This window comes from Urocitellus parryii, chromosome 11, assembly GCF_045843805.1.
Source record: "Urocitellus parryii isolate mUroPar1 chromosome 11, mUroPar1.hap1, whole genome shotgun sequence".
In the NCBI taxonomy this organism is placed as follows: domain Eukaryota; kingdom Metazoa; phylum Chordata; class Mammalia; order Rodentia; family Sciuridae; genus Urocitellus; species Urocitellus parryii.
In genome coordinates, this window is record NC_135541.1 from 25,160,359 (window position 1) to 25,183,993 (window position 23,635).

The following is a 23,635-nucleotide window of genomic DNA, read 5'->3' on the forward strand; positions in this document are numbered from 1 at the left end:
GCTAAAGACTAATTACACACACACACACACACACACACACACACACACACGTCTCTTTATTTGGCTTTTTTTTTTAGTTGTCCATGGACCTTTATTTTATTTATTTACGTGTGGTGCTGAGAATAGAACCCAGTGCCTACCACGTGCTAGGCAGTTGCTTTACCACTGAGCTACAACCCTGGCCCTAAAGATTAATTTTTAAACTTTCTTCAAACATTTGTTCATTGTTTTATATTTTAAATAAATGAATACCTGTAAGTTTTATTTATACCATACTGATTCATTGTATAAGTTTATAAAACAATACCAGAAATACATAAAAGGGATGACTTTTTAAAGTTTATTTAAATGCAAGTGTAAATATTATATGCTTGTCCCAGTGGGTTTTCATTTTCCTCTCTAGAGTAAATACCACCCCAGAGGAAGTCATTCTACTAATTTGAACTAAAACTATTTGTTTGCATTAATTGTTGTGTCTCTTTATTTGGCTTTTTTCTTTTGTAGGGAAACTTGAGTTCAGTCTTTAAAGGAGTTGGTAAATAAAATTGTTAAATCTAGAGTAAATTATCCCATAAAGTTCTAACAGTAAATGCAGATAAAATATGTTTGGCTCAATTTTGTGTTTTATTCTTGTATAAAATGGAGAACAAATACATAATACATTTGAAGTTAGGAAATTTCACTGTTTTTGGTGGTACCAAGGATTAAACCCAGGAGTGCTCTCTTACTGAGTTGATTTTCCATCCCTTTTTATTTTTTTATTTTGAGATAGGGTCTCAGTAAATTCAGAGACCTTGAATTTGTAATCCTGCCTTAACCTCTGGAGTAACTGGGATTACAGGTAAGTGCCACCATGCCCATCAGGATATTTCACTTTAAATCCTCATTCCAATATTCTGATCAAAGATAGGTGTCTACAAAACTCTTTTTGGGGGGAGGGGTGTACTGAGGATTGAACTCCGGGTATTCAACTACTGAGCCACATCCCTAGTCCTATTTTGTATTTTATTTAGAGACAGGGTCTCACTGGGTTGCTTAGTGCCTTGTTGTTGCTAAGGCTGGTTTTTGAACTTGAGATCCTCCTGCCTCAGCTCCCCAAGCCACTGGGATTACAGTGTGCACCACCGTGCCTGGCCTGCAAAACTCTTAAACGTTGAAAATAAGTTAACAAATCATTTCATAAAAGTAAAAAACAGGGCTGGGGTTGTGACTCCGTGGTAGAGCGCTTGCCTCGCACACATGAGGCACTGGGTTCCATCTTGGCATCAAATAAAAATAGATAAATAAGATAAAGATATTGTGTCCATCTACAACTAAAAAACCTTTTTAAACAAAACATCAAAAGCAAATAATTGTAAAGTACTTGCTATGTGGTAGTCAGAATGCTGGATTCTGATTTACAGTGTTGAATAAAACAGATATGGTTCCTGCCCTCTGAGTTTATTCTCTGGTAGAGAATGAACATTAATACATTTGCATATGGTGCGGAAGAACAGTATGATGATCAAGTGTATTTATCTACCTTCTAACCAGTTTGTCTTTAGGGAACAGGAACATAGGTACAATAACTCTTAGTGGGGTTGGGGATATATATAGCTCAGTGGTAGGGTGCTTGTCTTGCTACTGTGAATTGCACTGATTCCATTCTCAATTGTAAGAGCTAAAACATCAAAATACCTTTCAGGAGATGTAGCCCAGTGGTAGCATGCTTGCCTAGCATGTATAAAGGCCCTGGGTTCAATCACTAGTGTGGGTGGGGCAAGGAAGCCAACAAAACCAAACAAAAAAACCCCCACCTCTCAGTGCCTATCTCTCCCTTTTTTAAAGAAGTTTTTAATATTTATTTTTTAGTTATTGGTGGATACAATATCTTTATTTTACTTGTATATGGTGCTGAGGATTGAACCCGGTGCCTCACACATGGTAGGCGAGCACCCTACCACTGAGCCACAACCCCACCCTCAATGCCTATCTCTTGCATAATAATTTAAAAATCGAATATAAATAATTTCTGAATAAGCCGCATTATTGCTTTTTTCTAGTTAGTATAGTTTAGAAGGAGATAATTATCCTTACCTTGTTTCTGTAATCAGCTTCATTGAGGTTGATTGCAATTGAAGCTAGTGTGTGCTTCAGAAGAGAAGGGAAAAGAGGAATGCAAGACTCCATCTTGGACTGGATGAGGGCTTTTTATAAAGTATTCTAGGTTTGGAAATGTCAAAACTAACATATGCTTTTTAACTTTCCAGAACCATATAGCATTTGAGCCCCAACAAAAGAAAGCTTATATTGTGTATAAGGCCTTACAAGGGTAGGAACCAAATTTGCTTTGTTTTTTTTGGGGGGGAGTGGGGATGGAATTGGATGGATTAGAGTTATAGACTTTCACTTCTTTATTGTGTACATCCTTTAAAGTGGTAGTAGTGTGTGAATTTTAGTATTGCCATGAAAGAATATGCAAGATCTGTTGTAAAAAATGAAAATAAAGAAAACTATTCTCTCTGATATAAGGAGGATGATTCATATTGGATTGGAGTGGGAGCAAGGGAGGATTAGACAAACTCTAGATAGGACAAAGGAGTGGGAGTGGAAGGGAGGGATGAGGGTAGGAAAGACGGTAGAATGAGATGGACATCCTTTTACCTTAAGAACATGTATGAAGACAGGAATGGTGTGACTATACTTTGTATACAACCAGAGGTATGAAAAATTGTGCAGTATATGTGTAATATGAACTGTAATTCATTCTATTGTCATATATAACAAATTAGAATAAAAAAGAAAACTATTCTCTCAGTTTATAAAGAAATAACATATAGAACATGTTTTGAAAGACATACTAAAGTATTATTATTTGTTATATTTCAGTGAATAATTAGTGAGACATTTGCTTTGTTTCTTGTGGGTTTTTTTTTCCCCCTTTGTTTTTTTTCCAGTACTGGGGATCAAACTCAGTTTTTTCCCAGTACTGGGTGCTTTCCTACTGAGCTACATCCCCAGCCTCATTCATTCATTCATTCTTTCATTTATATTTTGTTTTGAGTCAGGGTCTCATTTAGTTGCCAAGGCTGACCTTGAATTTGTGGTCCTCCTGCCTTAGCCTCCCAGGTTTCTGGGATTATAGGCATGAGCCACTTTGCCTGACTTCTTTGTGTTTTTTTTTTGTTGTTGTTGTTATTGTTGTTGTTGTTATTTGTTTGAGGAAATGTCTAGTTATGATGCTTAGGTTATCCCCAAACTCTTGGGCTCAAGTGATCTTCTTACCTTAGCCTCCTGAATAGCTGGAACTACAAACATATGCCAGTGCACCTGTTCGTTTGTGGTGGTATTATTATTTTTTAATTTTTTATGTGTTCCTTTTCTTTATACATGACAGTAGAATGTACCTTGACATATCTACATACATGGAGTATAACTTCCCATTCTTGTGGTTGTACATGATGCGGAGTTAACACTGGTTGTGTATTCATATATGAACATACGAAAGTTATGACCGATTAATTCCACTGTCTTTCCTATTCCCAATCCCCGCCAACTTACACACGTGTGTGTTAGCATCCGCCTATCAGAGAGGACATTCGGCTCTTGGTTTTTTTTGGGACTGGCTTATTTCCCTTAGCATGATAATGTCCAGTTCTATCCATTTAACGGCAAATGCCATGATTTCATTTTTCTTTGTGGCTGAGTAATATTCCATTGTGTATATGTACAACATTTTCTTTATCCATTTATTTGTTGAAGGGCACCTAGGTTGGTTCCATGATTTAGCTATTGTGAATTGAGTTGCTCTGAACATTGATGTGGATGTGTCACTATAGTATGCTGATTTTAAATCCTTTGGGTATATGCCAAAGAGTGGGATAACTTCATCAAATAGCAGTTCCATTGCAAGTTTTCTGAGGATCTCCACATTGCTTTCCATTATGGTTGCACCAATTTGCAGTCCCACCAGCAATGTATGAGTGTATGTCGTGTCCCCCCCCCCCCCCCCCTATCCTCGCCAACATTTATTATTACTTGTATTCTTGATAATTGCCATTCTGACGGAGTGAGAATTACTATTACTATTAGTAGTATTACTACTGCTATTACTTCAGGGAATGAAACCAGGGCCTCCCACATGCTAAGCAGTTATTCCACCACTGAGCTTTGTCCCAGCCTTTTTTAAAAAATTTATTATAAGACAAGGTCTCGTTAAGTTACCCAGGCTGGCTTTGAACTTGCAGTCCTCCTGCTTCATACTCAGGAGTAGCTGGGATTACTGGCATGCACTTGTGCTTTTTACCATCTATATACTAGCCTTTTAAACTACTTTTCTTGTTACCAGATATTTCAGTACTTGTCATTGTTTCCTCTCTGTTTTGTTTCTTGTTTTACTTATATTTACCTTATATTGGCTATTGGGTTGTCTTTTTCTTAATAATTTTTATGAAATTTTTATGTTATAGATACTTTTGGTTATAAGCTTTGGAAATGTCTTATCAGTTTATCTTTTCACTTTTTATGTTGCCTTGATGCACAGAAGTTTTACATTTTATTGTAATAAGCATCATATGTTTGTTATTTTAAATGCAAAGCTTATTTCTATTTATGATTTTTTTTGCTTCCCATGGCCCATTTGCATTTTTTAAATGGCCTTATTGAGGTATAATTGACATAATAAAATGCTTATATTTAAAATGTACTGTTTGATAAGATTTGGCGTATCTTTCACATGCATGAAATCATCATCATAATCAAAATAATGATTATATCCATTCCCTAGAAATTTCTTTCTAGTCTTTTGTATTTGTTTTTTCACGCCCCACTCACATATAGTCTTCCATTTCCACACAAGTACTGTTCCATTGTAGATTCTGTTGAATTTTGTTTAACTAATCAGTCTCTCTTTGACCGCTTTCACTAAGTATAATTATTTTTAAATTTATTTAATTTGTATAAAATCAAAAGTTAATTTCTTTTATTGATGAGCATTTATTATATGTTATTCATTAACTTATTGGAAGACATTTGAGTTGTTTTCAGTTTGGGGCTACTACAGATAGATATGCTAGGAACATTCCAAGTATGTTTTTGGGTAGACAAATGTTTTTTTCTTGGGTAAATATTTAGGTGGAGTGACTGGGTCATATGACAGGTTTTCCAGGGTAATTATATCATTTTACATTCTTATAAAAAATGTATGAAGGTTCTAGTTTTCTATTTCCTGGTTAACACTTGGGGTGCCCAGGGTTTTAATTATAGCTAATTACAAATTTGTGGTACCTCATTGTGGTTCTAATGTGCATTTTTCTCATGAGTTATTATGTTGAACATTTATTCATTTTGCTTATTTGCTATCCTTCTTTGGCAAAGTGTCTTTTGATATTTAAAGAAAAAAAAGGTTTTCTTACTGTTAGGTCCCCCCCCCCATACTGGCAATTGATCCCAGGGCCTCCCATGTGCTAGAGAAGTACCCTACCTCTACAGCTTGATTACATCTCTAGTCCTTTATATTTTGTTTTGAGATGGGGTCTTGTTAAGGTGCCCAGGCTGGCCTCGAACTCCTGGGCTTAAATGATCCTCCTACTTTAGCCTCCTGAGTAGCTGGGACTAGAAGCATGTGCTATCCCTGGCTGGAACTTTTTTTTTTTTTTTTTTTAAAGTTCCGGGGATTGAACCCAGGGGCACTTAACCACGGAGCCACATCCCCAGCCCTTTTTGTATATTTTATTTAGAGACAGGGTCTTGCTGAGTTGCTTACATTATGGTCTCACTAAGTTGCTGAAGCTGGTTTTAAACCCGTGATCCTCCTGCCTCAGCCTCCCAAGCCACTGGGGTTACATACATCTGGCTAGAATTTCTTTTTTAATATGAATATCTAAATTTTCCATTATCATTTGTTGAAAAATTATCCTTTCCACTGAATTGAACTTGAATTGCACCTTGTTGAAAATCAGTTAGTCATATGTATAGGGACCTGTTTCTGGATTCTTTTGTTTCATTGATCTGTTTGTCTGCTTTAATGCTAATACCACACTCTTGTTTTTTCCAACAGAAAATATACCATGAAAGCTGTATTGCACCTAGCAACAAAAAGTACAATGGAGGGAGCGGGAAAATATGGAGGAGTTATATTTTAATGGGTTCAGAGTTTCCATTTCATAAGATGACAAGAGTTCTGTGGATATGGTAGCACAGCAGTGTGAATATACTTAGTATCACAGAACTGTACACTTAAAAATGGTTCATAATGTAACGTTTGTATTAAATGTATTTTACCACAACTTTTTAATTTTTTTAAATTATTAAATTTTTAAAAATTTTTTATTTGTTTGGTTGTAGTTGGACACAACACTTTATTTTATTTATTTATTTTTATGTGGTGCTGAGGATCAAACCCAGGGCCTCATGTACTAAGGAGCGCTCAACTGCTGAGCCACAACCCCAGCCCATTATCACAACTTTTTTAAAAGCCATATTATAGTAGGGTTTGGTGACACATGACTTTAATCCCTACTGTTTAGGAGGCTGAGGCAGAAGAGTAGCAAATTATTGAGGCCAGCCTAGGCAACTTAATGAGACTCTCTCTCAAAAATTTTTTTGAAAAGGGCTGAGAATGTTGCTTAGTAGTAGAGAGCACTTGCCTTGCATGAGTGAAATCCTGGGTTTCATACGCAGTACCACAAAACAAAACACCAAAACTATTGCACAGTGTCTGGTTCAAACAGGTTTTCGATATCAGTTGATTAATCTGAAAAAATCAAGACCCAGAGAGGTTATCTTTTTAATTTTATTTTATTATATATATATATATATTTTTTTTTCCCCTTAAGTTAGAGCTTTATCGTTATATAGTAGTTGGGTTTATCCTGATAAGCTCATACCTGCATAGAATTTTATTTTAGTTCATGATCTAGATAGATTATCTTATAAATGATAGGGCATTGATTGAAATCCAAACAGCCAAAATGTGTGTTGTTCTAGTCTGTTTTACACAGTTGCCTCAGATTGTGGTACTTTTACCCAGTATGATAAAGCTTAGATTTAAAAATCTCCAGACTTAAAAAAAATATATGAAGATCTTTTAAGAGTAGCAGTTCTGGCTGGAGGTGTAGCTCAGTGGCAGAGCACTTGCCACTGAGCACTGGGTTCAATCCTTAGCAACACCTAAAAATAAACAAATAAAATAATGGCATTCTGTTCTACTATAATTACAATTTTTTTAAATGAGTAGCAATTCATTGAAGCAAAACGAATTGGATGTGTTGAACTATTGAAGCAAAAATTGGAGATAATTTATATTTTTCTTCATTTCTCCCCCACCCCATGATCTTTCTTTTGCATACTTGCTTTGGTTTCTTAAGGGTTTCTAATCTAAAATCTTGAGACAGCACTTAAAAAAAAATTCTGGTAATATATATATATATATATCATACAATTTCCTGTCTTAACTTTTTGTTTTTGCCATGGAGGTCTTGCCATGGTCCAGGTTGACCCCAAATTCCTGAGCTCAAGAGGTCCTTCCTCCTCAACTTCCTGAGTAAGGGGCCTACAGGTGTGTACCAAGAGCACCTGGCCTCAATCATTAAGTGCACAATTTAGTGGCATTAGGTATATTCACATTTTCTGTACCCATTGAACACTAGCTCTTCATTCTTCCCTTTCCCTAGCCTCTGGCAGTCACCCTTCTTTCTACCCTTTGTCTCTGAATTTGACTATTTGGTACGTTATGAAAGTGGAACTACAGAATCTCTTTGTAACTTGATTATTTCCTTAGCATATTGTTCTCAGGGTTCATTCATATTGTAGCATGTGTGAGAATTGATTCCCTTTTGAGCCTGAATGATATTCCATCATATGTATGTACCACATTTTGTTCATTCATTCATGTTTATGGACACTTTGGTTGCTTCTACCTGTTGACTGTTGATAATAATGCTGCTGTAAATATAATTCTCGAAATACATTTTTGAGATCTTGCTTTCCATTATTTTGGGTAAATAATTAAAGTGAAACTATTGGATCATGTGGTATTCCTGATTAATTTTTTGAAGAATCATTGTACTATTTCTATAGCAGCTGTGCCACTTTACATTTCCACCAACAATGTACGGAAAGTTCCAATTTCTCCACATCCAACACTTTAAAAAATTAAATTTATAATAGCTATCCAAATGGGTATCAAGTGGTGTTATGGTTTGGATATAAGGTGTCCCACCAAAGCTCCTGTGTTATTTTGGGAATATTCAGGGGTGAAATGTTTAGATTATGAAAGCTGTAATCTGATCAGTCCATTCTCATTTGAATGGGCTGACTGGGTGGTAAGGTACGCATGTGGGCGCAGCTGGAGGAGGTAGGTCACCTGGGACTGCCCTGAAAGGGTTCATCTCCCCAGGGGCGCCTTCTCCTCTCTCTGCTTCCTGGCTTTCATGAAGGGAGCAGTGTTCCTCCACCACACCCTTCTGCCACATATTCTGCTTCAGTCTGGGCCCAGGGCAATGGAGTCAGCCAACCATAGACTAACCCTCTAAAACTGCAAGCCCAAATAAACTTTTCCTCCTCTAAGTTATTCTTGTCAGGTATTTTGGTTACAGCAACAAAAACCTGATTAACATAAGTGGTATTTCATTGTGGTTTTGATTTGCATTTGCCTAATTTGTAGTACTAAGCATCTTTTCATGTGCTTGTTGGCCATTTGTATATATATTCAAGTCTTCTGCCCATTTAAAAATTGTTTTTAAGTGGTTGACACTTAGAAATTTTTAAATGTATTCTAAATATTAATTCATTAACATGATTTGCAAATATTTTCTCCCATTTTGTGGGTTGCCTTTTTACTCTGTTGATAAGAGACCTTCAGTGCACAGTTTTAAATTTTAATGTAGACTAGTATCTATTTTTATTTTATTGTTTGTGTTTTTTGGTATGCTGTTCAAGAAATCATTGCCAAATCCACTGTTACAAAGCTTTCCCCCCTATGTGTTCTTCTAGTGTTTTGTAGTTTCAGTTATTAGGTCTTTTATACATTTTGAATTGATATTTGTGTCTAGTCTAAGGTAAGGTCCAGTCTTCATTGATTTGCATATGGTTATCTGGTTTCCCTGACACTAGTGAATACTCATGGTCTACTTGTTGAAAATTATTTTACCATATATATGACAGTGGAATGCATTACAATTCTTATTACATATATAGAGCATGATTTTTCGTATCTCTTCTTGTATACACAGTATATTCACACCAATTTGTGTCTTCATACATGTACTTTGTATAATAATGATCACTACATTCTACCATCATTAATAACCCCATGCCCCCTGCTGTCCCCTCCAACCTGACCTCTGTCCTTTATTGATAGCTCCAGTAATTAAATTTTAAGTTTATATCATTAAAGAAACAATTTTTTTCTCAACCACAAGTGATGAAAAGATTGTAAGTTGAGTAAACAAAATGTTATATATTCTCAAACATGCTGGTCCTCAAAAAAATTGTGTTTAATTTATAATATATAATAATTGTGATAGCTCCTCAGTCTGTCACCATTTTATGCTGATAATAGAAATGTAAATTGGAACAAATTTTCTGGAGCACAATTTGATACTCTGTAAAGTCTTCAAAATCATGCACCCAGCAATTCTATTTATAGGACATTATTCTAAGAAAATTGTCATGAATACATGGAAAAAGTTAGGCATACAGTACTCATTTCAGTGTTATATATAATACTGCAAAGTTAGAAAGCATGTGTCCATAAATAGAAAATTAGGTAATAAGTTGTGGTAGCCACACAAGGTTGTACAGCCATGAGGATACTGATGTTGAAGAAAACTTTACAATAAATGTAGAGACATATAGCATGAGTCTATTAAAATACTTTAAACATTAAAGGAATGTTGATATTACTTATTAACAGTATTCTGTTTCTGAGTAGTGGTAATAGTACAATAAATGATATTACTATTATGGCAAAATAGCAGAAGGTATGTTTTGAAATTGAAAATGAAACAAAGCTAGAAAGCATCCTTAAATCCCTAACAGAATCTATATCTAAAAATAATCTTGGTAGGTTGAGATGATGAATAATAAGATTTAATCATTACAGAAGAAAAATTATAGATAGGTGAATGGACTAACAAGTAGGTCTTTTTTGGTTTTGGCCTTAAAAAAAATCAACCATAGCCATGAGTGTTGGTATACAAATGTAGTCTCAGCTAATTTGGACATTGAGTCAGGAGGATCACAAGTTGGAGGTCAGACTCAGCAATTTAATGATACCCTGTCTCAAAATTAAAAGGATTGGGGATGTAGCTCAGTGGTAGAGTGCCCCTGGCTCAATCCCCAGTTCCTAGAAGAGAAAAAAAAAAAAAAGTTAACTGTAACTAATATACAAAGTGTGAGTTGGAGCACAGTGACAGATAAGTAAAAGACTTAGGATTATACTTTATTTTAGCCATTTACTCTCTCAGTATAAGCAGCCTGCTGTTTTTCTTCCTGTTTTGTTTCATCTCATACCCAGCTTATTTTCTTTACAGGAAACATTCAATACTTCCTCATTATTAACTGATATTTAAGTCTCTTCACCATTTATCCCCCATCTGTCATAGTCATTTTCTGACTTTGTTCAAGCTGCTCTCCTTGGAGTCCTCCCATTGCCTTCATCTTTGCATTTTAAAACTTAGCTTTTTATACTTCAGAGATTCCAGCTCAAGTGCTGCTTCCTTGTAGAAATTAATTCATATAATATTGATCACATTTTATTCAAATTTATGATTTTGAGACACTCATGTGCTAAGAAATTTAAATCATACAAAAGTTTCTTGCTTTGTATGCAAAATTCAAAATAATGCATACCTTTCTCTGTTAAAATCACATTAGTTCCTATTGCCATGGGATGGTTAGTTTTCAGAATAAACACCAGCTATCTTTTGTCAGGTTTGTATGAACCACTAACATTCTAAAATATGGGTTTTCAGCACCATTGTTGGAAAACTGGGCACTTTAGAATGGAAATTAGATGTAAACTCTTAGGAAGAAGGCCAAATGATGACCACAATACTACTTTTTACAAAATATTAAAGATAATGCTTGGGAAGAAGCAGCAGAATTTGAAAACATACTTAAGAAAGTTGTGGACTTGTGCATTCTGAGATGATGTAAAGCATGGTAATTAAGTTTGGTCTTTGGAGCTAGATGTCCCTAGTTCAAATCCTGAATACAACACTTAACTTTGGAATGGGGGTTTCAAAGATAATTTCTTAGTTTTGGCTTCTGAAAGGAGGCAGATAGAATGTGGAAGGAAGAGCATATCTGCTGGGGAAGATGTTTGGTTTTGGACATGTTCAGGATTTGAAAAGACATCCAGATAGGAATGTATAATAGGTAGTTGAGGCATGTAACAAGGGCGTGATAGAGTGATCTGAGGGTAATATACTTGGGATGTGAATGGAAGCATCCCTGTTAAGAATGGTCAAATTTAGTGTCTAAATTGGCTAATTTTTTTTTTTTAAAATCTCAGTATGCATTATCTTTTAAAGGCAATGATAGTTTCCATCCTCAGCACTGGGCTCCCACATTGTAGTGTTGATGGAATAAATGACTTTACTGAAATACAGGGAAGAGTTCATCAATTTGATCTCTGTAGAATGCCACCGAACTTGAAGGGGTCATATTTATTATTTATGCCCCATTTCTCCTTCAGTTTTGTTAATGTCTTCTAGAATTTAAAAGGGAAACAAGAGATCTCTGTTTTTATCTTTACTGCTCCTGATGCGGTTCTGTTTACATAAAGTATTTAAAATGTTATTTGGGTGGCTATGATTCATTCAGCCTAATCTTTTCTTTTTTTTTTTTTAGAGAGAATTTTAAATATTTATTTATTTATTAGTTTTTGGTGGACACAACATCCTTGTATGTGGTGCTGAGGATCGAACCCGGGCCGCACGCACGCCAGGAGAGCGCGCTACCGCTTGAGCCACATCCCCAGCCCCATTCAGCCTAATCTTGCATTTAAAAAAAAATATCATAGAGGGCTGGGAGGGTAGCTTAGCCCCTTGCATGCACAACACTCTGGGTTCAATCCTCAGTGCTGGGCTGAGGGGAGGAAGATATTAATGAAGATTGTTCCAGTGATTCTTCAAATACTGGAAATATGTTCATAGTGGGTATGTTATGGAGACTTCACTATTTAATTTCAACTAACATGAGGGGGTAGATTTAGAAATATAGAAAGTATAGAGCAGATTGTAAGCAAACATTCCACAGTGAATTTAATATTTGAAATTGTGTAATTTATAGAAGTCTTAATGGAATATCTGCATCAAAAGATATTAGATTGGTGGCAGAGGCTCTCTTAGTGGGCTTGGGGATTGTGAAGAGACCAATCCTGTCAGTAAGTGTTCTGCCCTTCCTTTTTCTGTACTAGCAAAAGTTGGTTGGTTGTTTTGTTTGTTTGCTTGCTTGCTTGTTTCTTTTTGATACCAAGGATTGAACCCAGGGGTGCCCTATTACTAAGTCACATCCCCCGTCTTTTTTATTTTATTTTTTTAGTTTGAGACAGTCTGGCTAAATTGCTTAGTGCCTTGCTAAGTTGCTGAGGCTGGTCTCAAACTTGCAGTCCTCCCGCCTCAGCCTCCCAAGTTAACAGGATTACAGGTATGTGCCACCATGCCTGGCTAACAGTTGGTAAATTTGCATGTGTGGTTTCAGCTGTCATATTGACTTATTCTCAAAGGTTGTGAAGGTAGGTCCTATCTTTCTCCAGCCCCTAGCAACTGTATGATAATAATAAACTATCAATAGTTATCAAATGAGTAAAAAAGTGAATGTATTCTACAAATAGGGAGACTTGAGAATGTCCATTGGAAGTGGGTCAAGGAGGGGCTGTGTTCAGCAGTAGAGCACTTGCTTAGCATGTAAGAGGTGCTGGGTTGGACCCTCAGCACTAAATAAATTAATGTGTCCAACTACAACTAAAAAAAAATAAGTGGGTCAAGGAATGGTAAACTTAACAAAGATTGATAAGACGTAATATCTGACTTAAAGATCATAAAATCTTGATATCAAAGGCTGGGGATATAATTTGATAGACTGGTTGTCCAGCATGCAGAAGACCCTGGGTTCAATCCACAACACTACCAAAATAATCTAGTATCAATTTAAAAAAATTTTTTTTAAGAGAGAGTGAGAGAGGAGAGTGAGAGAGAGAGAGAGAGAATTTTTTTTTAATATTTATTTTTTAGTTCTCGGCAGACACAACATCTTTGTTTGTATGTGGTGCTGAGGATCGAACCTGGGCCGCACGCATGCCAGGCGAGCGCGCTACCGCTTGAGCCACATCCCCAGCCCTCAATTTAAAATTTTAATGTTCCCTGATTGTTAAGATTAACTGATAAAAGCAATAAGTTATTTGCTGACTTGATTCAGAATTCCTAACATTGATTTTAATAAATTTCTTCTGAGAAATTAGTAGAAATGATTTATGTAACAGTTAGGCACATATTTTACATTCCTTTTCTCATTTAACTGGGAGGTAGAATTGTTTGATGGTCAGTTTTATGATCCTCTCATCATTTTATTAAAATTTGGGATTTGATTAAATGGTGACATGATTCTCTTCTGAAAATATAGAAGGCAACCAATTACCTAAAATAACTGTAACCAAGTAGCAAGATACTTAATTGACTGGACATACTAAAATAGCTTGACTGATATTAAAGTGTGCAAAAATCAGACAATTCAATGTGTTGGTTAGGAATATTTTCATTATACATGGTATAATGACTTATCTCATATGTTTCCTTATAAGGGTCTTAAAAATTTTAAGTAACCATGACCATGCTGTCATATCTCACTTATCAGAACTGATAATAAGGACCATTATTGTAGAAACTAAAGCTTCAAGAAATCTGGTCGAATCCTGCAGTGCAACCATATCTATTTGCCATTCAAAGTTTTGCCATATCTATTTGTAGTTTTCTAGGCAGGAAAATCAAAAACAGAAAGTAAGTTAGGAATCTTTGAAGAAATTATTCTAGGGGTAATAATTCATATCAGATAGAGTGTATTTAAGATAAAACTACCCTTTAAGAATAAGACTTACCTATAGAAGTAAGTTAGGAACTCTCTAGCCTGGTCAGAATGTGTATGATAATAGGAGAGAGAATAAATCCCTTGAAACTAGAGTCTTCAAATAAGAATTTGGCAGGAGTTTTTTTAGCATTGTCCAAGGAGAACATAAACCAACATTTGAACAAATTTTTAGTGATAGGACACATGTAATTTGTCAAACTTTTAATCACAGTTACATTTAATTTTGATTTAAATTCCATGCTGACCAGAAGTTATCATTCCTCAGCTACAATAAAGGATTCGGGGATGCTACATGGTGATGTGATCATCCCTTGTTTTGAGCAAATAAACTGGCATTTGGTCTTTATGATGAATTCTTTTTAATAAACCTTTTAAAAATAATATAAAATTTGCCTTTTGTAATTTGGTCAACATAAATTAATCTCTGGAAGCCTAATCAATTTTTTGTGAGAAGAAGATGATTTTATGGAACCCTAGAACTATTGGGCCCTGTGTAAGAATAACTCCTCACCCTTACCCCTTGTCTTCCTCCTCTTTTTCTCTCTTAAGTTAATGTTGTATTAATGAAACTCACTGTTTCATTTCAGGGCTATAAAGAGAACTGTAGGCATTTTATGGTTTTGCTTTTAAATTTATTCTCATATCAGAAGAATAAGTCATCCTTTTAAGTCCTGGAAACAATTAAGTGATGAAAATAGTATCCTCTAAATAAACCAGAGCCTTAAAAAGACAAATAAACGGTGTATGTGTCTGTTAGAAGAAAAGGAAGGTCAGTGCTTTTGAGAACAAAGACAAATTGTTTCATTAGTTCTAATTGTAAAATAATTAAATATTTTTATTTTTTAGACTTTATTGCAATATGCAAGCAACAAGAATGCATCAGAACATATTGTGTATCTTCTGGAGGTATATCGACTTGCCATCCAAAGTTTTGCCAGTGCACGTCCATTTTTGACTACTGAATGTGAAGATGTCCTCTTAGTGCTTGGCAGATTAGTACTGTAAGTTGAATATAAATCACTCTAAATATTGAGTACCTTGTGTCATAGTGTTTGCCTGACTTATTTTTTAAAAGACATTACATTCTTCAAAGCACCATTAATTAATAATTTTGAATGAAATTCTCTTTGCTTTCTTCAGGTTCCCAGATCATATAGTCTAGGTGGAGTTCCAGCAAAACAACATAATCTTATTGCCTCTAGAGCCTTTTTTCTTACTTTTTCTTAGAATCCAAGAATGATACATTTTACCTCTGTCCCTTAGGTATATGTTCAGATGACAGAATATCTGGAAACTGCTGTGGTCTTTGAGGATCGCAACATACTTTGGGGACAATACCATGCAATCCTGCAATTTGATTATATTACTTGAACTACGAATAATTTAACCAGCAGAAAGCATCAGGATACAATGTAAAATTACCATCCTAAGGTCCATGGTCATTTTGCTGTTTTAATATTGACTTCCTGGTAGCAGACAAAATTACACCTTTAATGTATTGTCCATCAGCAAACTGAAAAAATACAACAGCTATTCAAGTTTAGGTTGGCATTACCTTATTCAGCTTATAGATTGTTTACTGGGATAACTTCTAGTCTAGGTATTTCCTTTTATTTTTCTCTGATCTGCCTTGTTTTCCTTTCTGTTCTTTAAAGCCAAAACCTCTAACATCATTCCTTTACGGAACACAAACATTCCTGGTTTTATAATCCCATTGTTCTTCCTGCCAAGTCTCATATTTTCTGTTACCTATCCTAATCCCTGAGTGATAAAGTAATATTCTGCAAGATTTTAGGGAGCTCTTGTTTGAGCTGTTCTTTATTCAAGTTATTATACATTTTCTTTTTAAAAAATTCTTCCTGTCATTGCTTTCCCTATGCCTGGGTAATGATTAGGACACAAAAAAGAAACTTTTTTTTTCTTTGCTTGGTTTGTTAGTGATGAAGAAATGACTTCGCTAATCATTGTGTTTCCTATTCAAGTGTCAGAAACCTGTATAGATGACAGTTACATATATTTATCACTTTACAACTAAATTAGCAATAGCTTGAGCTTCAGTTTTTGATTTATGGAGCCAAAACTGTTCCTCCTACTTAAACAAAACTGTTTGGGATATAAGTTGAAAAGCCAAGATATCAATTTGAAGAGTGAAAAAGTTTAAAATAATCTCATCAAATGTAAAATGTATATTCACTATTGCTTTCATACTGTAATTATTAGTGTAACCACCATTTTATACTTATTTAGTTGTTTTTGGTTTTTTTGGTAGGAGTTGTTTTGAATTACTGCTTTCAGTGTCTGAAAGTGAACTGCCTTGTGAAGTCTGGGTACCATTCCTTCAGTCTCTACAGGTGAGTTGATTTTAAGTCAAAATATTCTCTGTATAGGTATCCAAGACACCTACTTAATTACTCCCAGCAAACTAAAATCAGAAATTTAAAACAAAAACAAGTTCATTATATATCAATAGTAAGTTCATGACATGAGAAAAAGAATGTCTACCTCATGAGGGGGGTATGTTAAAAAAAAATGGAGTTTTTGTTTCATTTGATTTTGCTTTCTTTACATAGCTTGGAAATCAACAAATATTTTTCATTATTTGAAAATATAGACAGAATAAGGCTATCAAAAATTTAAAATCTGGGTTGGGGATATAACTCAGTGGAAGAGCCTAATATGTGTGAGGCCCTGCATTTAATCCCCAGAATGACAGAAATAATTTAAAAAACAAAAACAAAAAACTAAATCACATGTGGTTATATGGTAGCATAGATTATGTTCATGCATTTTACTTATGAGAGAACTACTTAGGCTCTCACATTGACTTGGTTGTCACCTTTCTTAGGTAAGCAGATCAGAAAGTGATAAATTAGGGTGGGAGATAGGATATGAAAAAAAGCAAGTACAGTGCCAGCAACAGAAGACAATCTTGTTACTGATGGAGACCAAAAAACTATTTTTAAAAATAGACATAATAAATAATAGCAATCATTCAATTATTGATCACTAATTATGATCACTGCTCTATACTGGCAGACTTTATGTCCTTTAGTCAAATAAACCTTATAATTTGAGGATGATTTTACTCTCCATTTACGAGTAGGAAGACAGGCATAGAGAGAGGTTAATTAACTTGTCCAGAATAACACTCACATTCAAGCCCAGAGCTTATTTTGTTAAATGCTTTCTTCAGGACACAAACTCTTGGATCTGTTTCATATAGGGACAAATAAAGATTTACATATTAAAAAACATACCTCATTATCTGGAAATTTCTTTCCTTTGGGATGTATAACCAAAATGAAATTATGTTTATGTTTTTCTCTTTGGGGAGAAGAGGAATCTTTGTCATGTTCTTGTTTTTTTTTTTTTTTTTTCCTTATTTTTCTTTTTTGGTACTAGGAATTGAACCCAGAGATGCTTAATCACTGAGTCACATCCCAGTTTTGAGACAGGGTCTCATTAAGTTGCTTAGGGCTTCCTGAGCTACTGGGATTACGGGCATGAACCACCACACCGGGTTTAGCATATTTTAATCCTTGTAATGCAGTACTAATTTTTCACATGCCTTTATAGCTACTAAAATCATCTTTTAAGCATAGTCTATTGATTTTTGTCACTGTGTTTTAAGGCCTGTTGGTAGTTTCATCCTGGTATATGCCATTCCAGAAGAGCACATACTCTTAACACTATTAGTATTATTTTTATTAGTCTTTAGAGAAAATACTCTATTTCTTCATTGTTTTCTTAAGATTATTTGCCTGAATAAAACAAATGCTTTCTCACTACCCCTTCTCCCTACTCCATGTAAGTTTTTCAGTGGTTATCAGATACATAGGTTGTATTTTTAAATAGGTGTTCAGTAAAATTAATGAAGGTAAGAGTATTGATTTAAGAAATGCTCCCTTTTGAAATCTGAAAGACAAAACTCTGAATTTCTCTTATTTTATGTAATAAGTGGACAAGGCCCAAATGGTATTGAGGATACTTTCAGCAAAAGAATCTTTTTTGTTTCTTTGCTTGCTTTGTGGTAGTGGGAATTGAACCCAGGGCCTCACCTATACAAAGCAAGTGCTTTACCACTGGGCTGCATCCCTGCCAGACCCTGTCTTTTCCGAACAAGATCTCTCCAAATTCCCTAACTGGTCTCAAACCTAACCTCCGGAGTAGCTGGGATTAAGGGTAGATGTGATGATGGTGCTCAGCAAAAGAACAGTTTTTGTGAGAACAGGCCACAAGGGGCTGAGGTTGTGGCTCAGTGGTAGAGTTGGTCCCTAGCACGTGTGAGGCACTGGGTTCGATCTTCAGCACTTCATAAAAATGAAATAAAGATATTGTGTCCACCTACAAGTAAAAAAATAAATATTAAAAAAAAAGGCCACAAATACAACATTTCTCAATCATGTTTAAACTATGTAACTCTTCCAGACTTTTTTTCTATTGATATAAAAATATTCACTGAAAAGGTTTTTTTTATAATAGGTTCTTTTTTAAAAAATAATTTTTTAGAGAGAGAGAATTTTATTTATTTTTTAGGTTTTGTTTGTATGTGGTGCTGAGGATTGAACCCGGGCCGCACACATGCCAGGCGAGCGCGCTACCCCTTGAGCCACATCCCCAGCCCTGAAAAGATTTTTTTTTTACTATGTATTTTTTAGTTGTTGGTGGATATTATGTATGTATGTATGTATGTATGTATGTGTGGTGCTGAGACTCAAACCCAGTGCCTCACAAGTGCTCTACCACTGACCCACAACCCTAGCCTTGAAATGACTTTTTCTTTTGTTTAAATATTTTTTTAGTTGTAGATGGACACAATTCTTTAATTTTATTTGTTTATTTTTATGTGGTATCAGGGATTGAACCCAGTGCCTTGGGCATGCTAGGCAAGCGTTCTACCACTGAGCCACAACCCCAGCCCCTGACCAAATATTTTTAATACTTATTTTAAATGGTATGAGAGTGAACATCTTATGTTAATGTTTCTGTGTTGTGGATTCTAGATGTGGTGCAGAATATTTTCCTCTAACAGGAAACCTGATTTTTAAAATGCCACCATAGTTTTTAAAAACTCAATTTAAGACTATTTTTAAAAGTAATTTTGTTATCATATATGCACATATTACATATATGTATGTATTATAGATATATGTAGGTAACAGGGTTATATACTGTTTGTATTTTGAACTTCAACAAATGAAAAGTAAAAGATGCTTTAAAAAAAATCAAACTTTGGTTTTTTTAACGTGGCTGTGTTTCATGGCAGTGATAACTATTTTCTACCTAAGTGTCACAGTACAGTCCTGTTAGTGTAAATTTGGTAGCCAGGCAAAGAAAATTATGGTGCTTCCACATAGAATCTGTGTCTTCACTGCAAAGTATATGTCTGTCCTAAATTAAAGAGAAAGAAGTCTGAGGACCGGTCAACTGATAAAGGAAAATTGCAGCATTAGTTTAGTATTGCTATTAGCAAACTGTTGGTTGAAATTATCATTTTCTATATTAGTGCTATATCTTAAACTCTTCTCAGTGGGAGATAACAGCATATTGGGGTATGTGCAGTTAAAGCCGATCTTTTATAGTTATATATTACTTGAGTGAATATAAAACTATATTCTTAGTTCTCTGAATATTTTTGGTGAATATTTTTCTCAAGAAAAATTGCTGTAAATGGAAGCTTATGTTTGTAGAGAATTTCAGAAGTTTAAAATAAGAGAAACAATTTAGAATTTTAGAATATGGGAACAACCTCATTATAATTAGTCATCCTCTATAGTAATAAAAGACAGTGAGATATACATAATCATTTATAGTAAAATTCCTGACCATTTTTTCTTTACCCACTATATAAATTTCCATGTTTATGTGCTGAAATAGAATATCAAATAATAACCTAGATTTTTCTTAACATTTTAGGTAGAGCCACCTCTCATTTAAATGGTAATTGAAGAATTTAAATAGTTATATAACAATTAATATAATTAAGCAATATTTCTCTTTGAAGGCATAGACTGTGAATACTGCAAAATCTTTTAAAAGAAAGCTGGACCAGTGGCCTCAAAATAATTAAGTCAGCTATTGCTAAGGCTGTTGGGTCTTCAGAGTGTCTGACCATCTTAATAGTAGGGCACTTTAGATACTCAGTAGTAGTGCAAGAGCTAAATTATTGACTGTGGTGATAATTTTACCTGAGGGGAATTCAGGAAAACATTTTAAAGTTTTCAGTAATTTAAAAAGTAGCAACAGAACTGCTTAAAGCTTTGAGGATAGTGTAGTCCTTGTGTTTTTGCTAGTTTATTTTTAGGAAATCCAAGTTAAAGATCCTTTCAGTTCACAGATGTTCAGCTATATTGATAAGACAAAGTGTTAATTACTGGCTTATTTTCTGTTTTTGTTTTAGGAGTCACATAATACATTGTTGGAATTTGGAAATAATAACCTACAAATATTGGTTCATGTTACCCAAGAAGGGGTGTGGAAAAACCCAATTCTTCTTAAAATTCTGTCTCAACAGCCAGTAGAAACAGAAGAAGGTAACTCTTAATACTTCATTGACTATTTGGGAGGAGAATTTAGTTAGTTTATTATGGGTTAAAACTTTATGAATTTTTGCCTCTATATACCTGGTCATTCACTTTTCTTTTGAGTAGTAAAAATTATTAGCATTTAATGTTTTGCTTATGTAAGTAAGGATTCTTGGAATTTTAGGTAGTGTTCAAAATATCGCTTTGCAATAATCTGCTAGTCTTTGATATATGGTAGAGCTTTGCTTATAATGAAAATTAAAGTATAAATGTGAGTTGACATTTGCATTTTAGACATTGTTTTGACATTTTAGGCTATATTTGATATAGACAACAATTATAACTATTTTTTGAAGTTAATGGAAAGCTTAGAGGATCACCTTCTGTTATAATAAAAACAGGTTCAAAACAATTATACTTTTCTACAAATCTTCAGTTTAGGTCTTGGAATAAGAAGCATTGGTGCCTTAAAATATCCCAGTTGATTAATTTATTCACCAAATTTGACCACCATGTACATGCTGTTTAAGTCTTTCTGTATAGTAAGAAAATTAGCATAAAGTTGTTTAGATTTTATCTTGGTCCTGGCCTTTGATGAGTCTATTGCTTATCATTGCAGTGACAATTAAAAAATAAGAAGGAGTAGAGCTATTAAATAGAAAAGAGATTGGTATTTATTGTTTTCTGTTGAGGTCCTCAATAGGTATGTGTAAATATACATAGGTGGAAGCTAAAGTATTAACTTTATAATTGTTAAAAGCTGCTAGAGGACAGAACTAAGTCCTGTTCTCATGTGCCACTTAACAATGGGAATTTGTTTGAGAACTGTCATTAATTATATAATTTTCAGATGAAAGTCAAGAATATATTTAAGGGCTGGGGATGTGGCTCAAGAGGTAGCGCGCTCGCCTGGCATGCGTGCGGCCCAGGTTCGATCCTCAGCACCACATACAAACAAAGATGTTGTGTCCGCCAATAACTAATAAATAAATATTTAAAAAAAAAGAATATATTTAAACAAAGTCATTCATTTCAGGTGCCCTCTTGCAGTCAAGAGGTGTAGTATAGCAAGGTACACCTGTAATCCCAGTTACTTAGGAGACTGAGGCAGGAGGATCTCAAGTTCCTGCGAGCCTCACAACTTAGTTAGAATTTGTCTCAAATAATAACTAAAAAAGGGCAGGAGGTATGACTCAGTAATAGAGTACCCCTGGGTTCAATCCCTAGTACCACATGCACAGACACAAAAAAGATGTGCTTTAAACCCAAAATGTATGAGGCTTCTGCTGGTATAACACAACATACTGTTTTCCGGTAAACTATTTAATAAATAGAAGGAGTATACTCAACTATAAAAAAGAGTATTGTAAGACTGGTAGTCTAGTAGGTTTATTTACACTGACACCATCATCACAAATATGTGAGTAATACATTACATTAAAACGATGGCTATGGGCTGGGGATGTGGCTCAAGCGGTAGCGCGCTTGCCTGGCATGCGTGCGACCTGGGTTCGATCCTCAGTACCACATACCAACAAAGATGTTGTGTCCGCTCAGAACTAAAAAATAAATATTAAAAAAAATTCTCTCTCTCTCTAAAAAAAAAAGTTTTTAAAATACAGGATTTTAAAAATGGGTATAGCAATGGTTTAATTATAATATATTGAATAAAATAGTTTTTACCTTCTAGAAATAACAGCTAATTTTTAGAGTGCCTGCTATTTGTTGGGCAGTATATTAGTGCTTTTATATCTCATTTAATCTATTGAGAGATCACACATGCACAAGACCATGTAGTTAAAATTGTGGAGGCAGAATTTGAATGAAGTTGAGATGTTAAAAAAGTTTTTGACTGGGGATTGATAACCCTTCAGTTACTAAATACATGGTTTTATTAAATATCTGTAATGTGCACGGCATTGTGCATAGTTCTCTAGGGAATACAAAAGACATGGTTACAAATTGCTGACACTGAAATAAAGGAGTTATTACAAATACTATCCAGTACTATTGAACTTGTTAGTATTGTGCGTTATATGCCTGGCCTTGTTCTATGTCTTATCTATAATATGGATATTTAATAAATGTTGTGGGAACTTAAAAGGGTTTGGAGTTATGTAAATGACATGCCTGTTTTCAGGTGTGTTACCTCCTGAGTTATTTGTAAGATTGCTTACAGTCTAGTAGAGCAGTGTCTTACATTAGGCAGAATAGGATACAGGGAAGAGATGTGTGGCAGAAAATAATATGGAGGAATTAAAGTGAAGAGAGTTTAAAAAAATAATAGCAAGGACAGAAGAGCTAAGTTAATTTTCTTGAGGAAAGGAGGTAACAAGGAAAAAAAAAGCCAAAATTTTACTTTTTGTATAATTGGGAGAATAGCATTACTGAAAAGAAACAAGGAGCCATTTGAGAAGCAGGGGATATATGATTGTTCATTTTGTGGAGACTTATAGAAAAGGCCGGCCCTTCATGCTTTTTCAACTTGCCTACATATTATTAAATGTCTGGAATTTAAAACCAAACAGAAAAATAAACAACAACAAAAACAGTTGGGCATGATGGTCCACGCCTGTAATCCCATCAATTTGGGAGGCTAAAGCAAGGAGGATCACAAGTTTGAGGCCAGCCTCAGAAATTTAGACAATGTGTCAGAGTAAAAATTTTTTAAAAGGGGAGGGGGTATGGCTCAGTGGTAGAGGATTTCTGGTTCAAGCCCCTTTACCAAGAAAACAAAAACAAAGCAAATCAACAACAGGAAGAAAAACACTTATGTCTGTATGGAATTTCTAGAGATGGAACTCTGGAGCCATAATTTTCTCAAGTGCCTTAGGAAATGGGCAGTTACATTGTTTGGAGTGCAAATTGGTACAACTTCTGGAGAGCTGTTTGGCAGTAGGAGTCAGTATTACAAATTAATGAAGCTGCCGGCACAGTAGTGCACACCTGTAATCCCACCTGCTCGAGAGGCTGAGGCAGGAGGATTGCATATTCAGAGCCAGCCTCGGCAATTAAGCAAACCCCAAAAGCAACTTAGTGGA

The 23,635-nt window shown here is 34.8% G+C and overlaps 1 protein-coding gene across 2 annotated transcripts in view; it reads left to right on the plus strand.

Moving 5' to 3' along the window:
- Nucleotides 1-23,635, plus strand: part of Rlf (RLF zinc finger) — a 70,297-nt gene that overhangs the window by 11,824 nt on the left and 34,838 nt on the right. The window contains exons 2-4 of one of the 2 annotated variants that reach the window (XM_026393437.2): nt 14,917-15,071; nt 16,340-16,421; nt 20,471-20,603. In XM_026393437.2, the coding sequence (XP_026249222.2) occupies nt 14,917-15,071; nt 16,340-16,421; nt 20,471-20,603 (370 nt within the window). Of the gene's footprint in view, nt 1-14,916; nt 15,072-16,339; nt 16,422-20,470; nt 20,604-23,635 lie in introns of those variants that run through there. The other variant, XM_077791343.1, reaches the window with a different exon arrangement.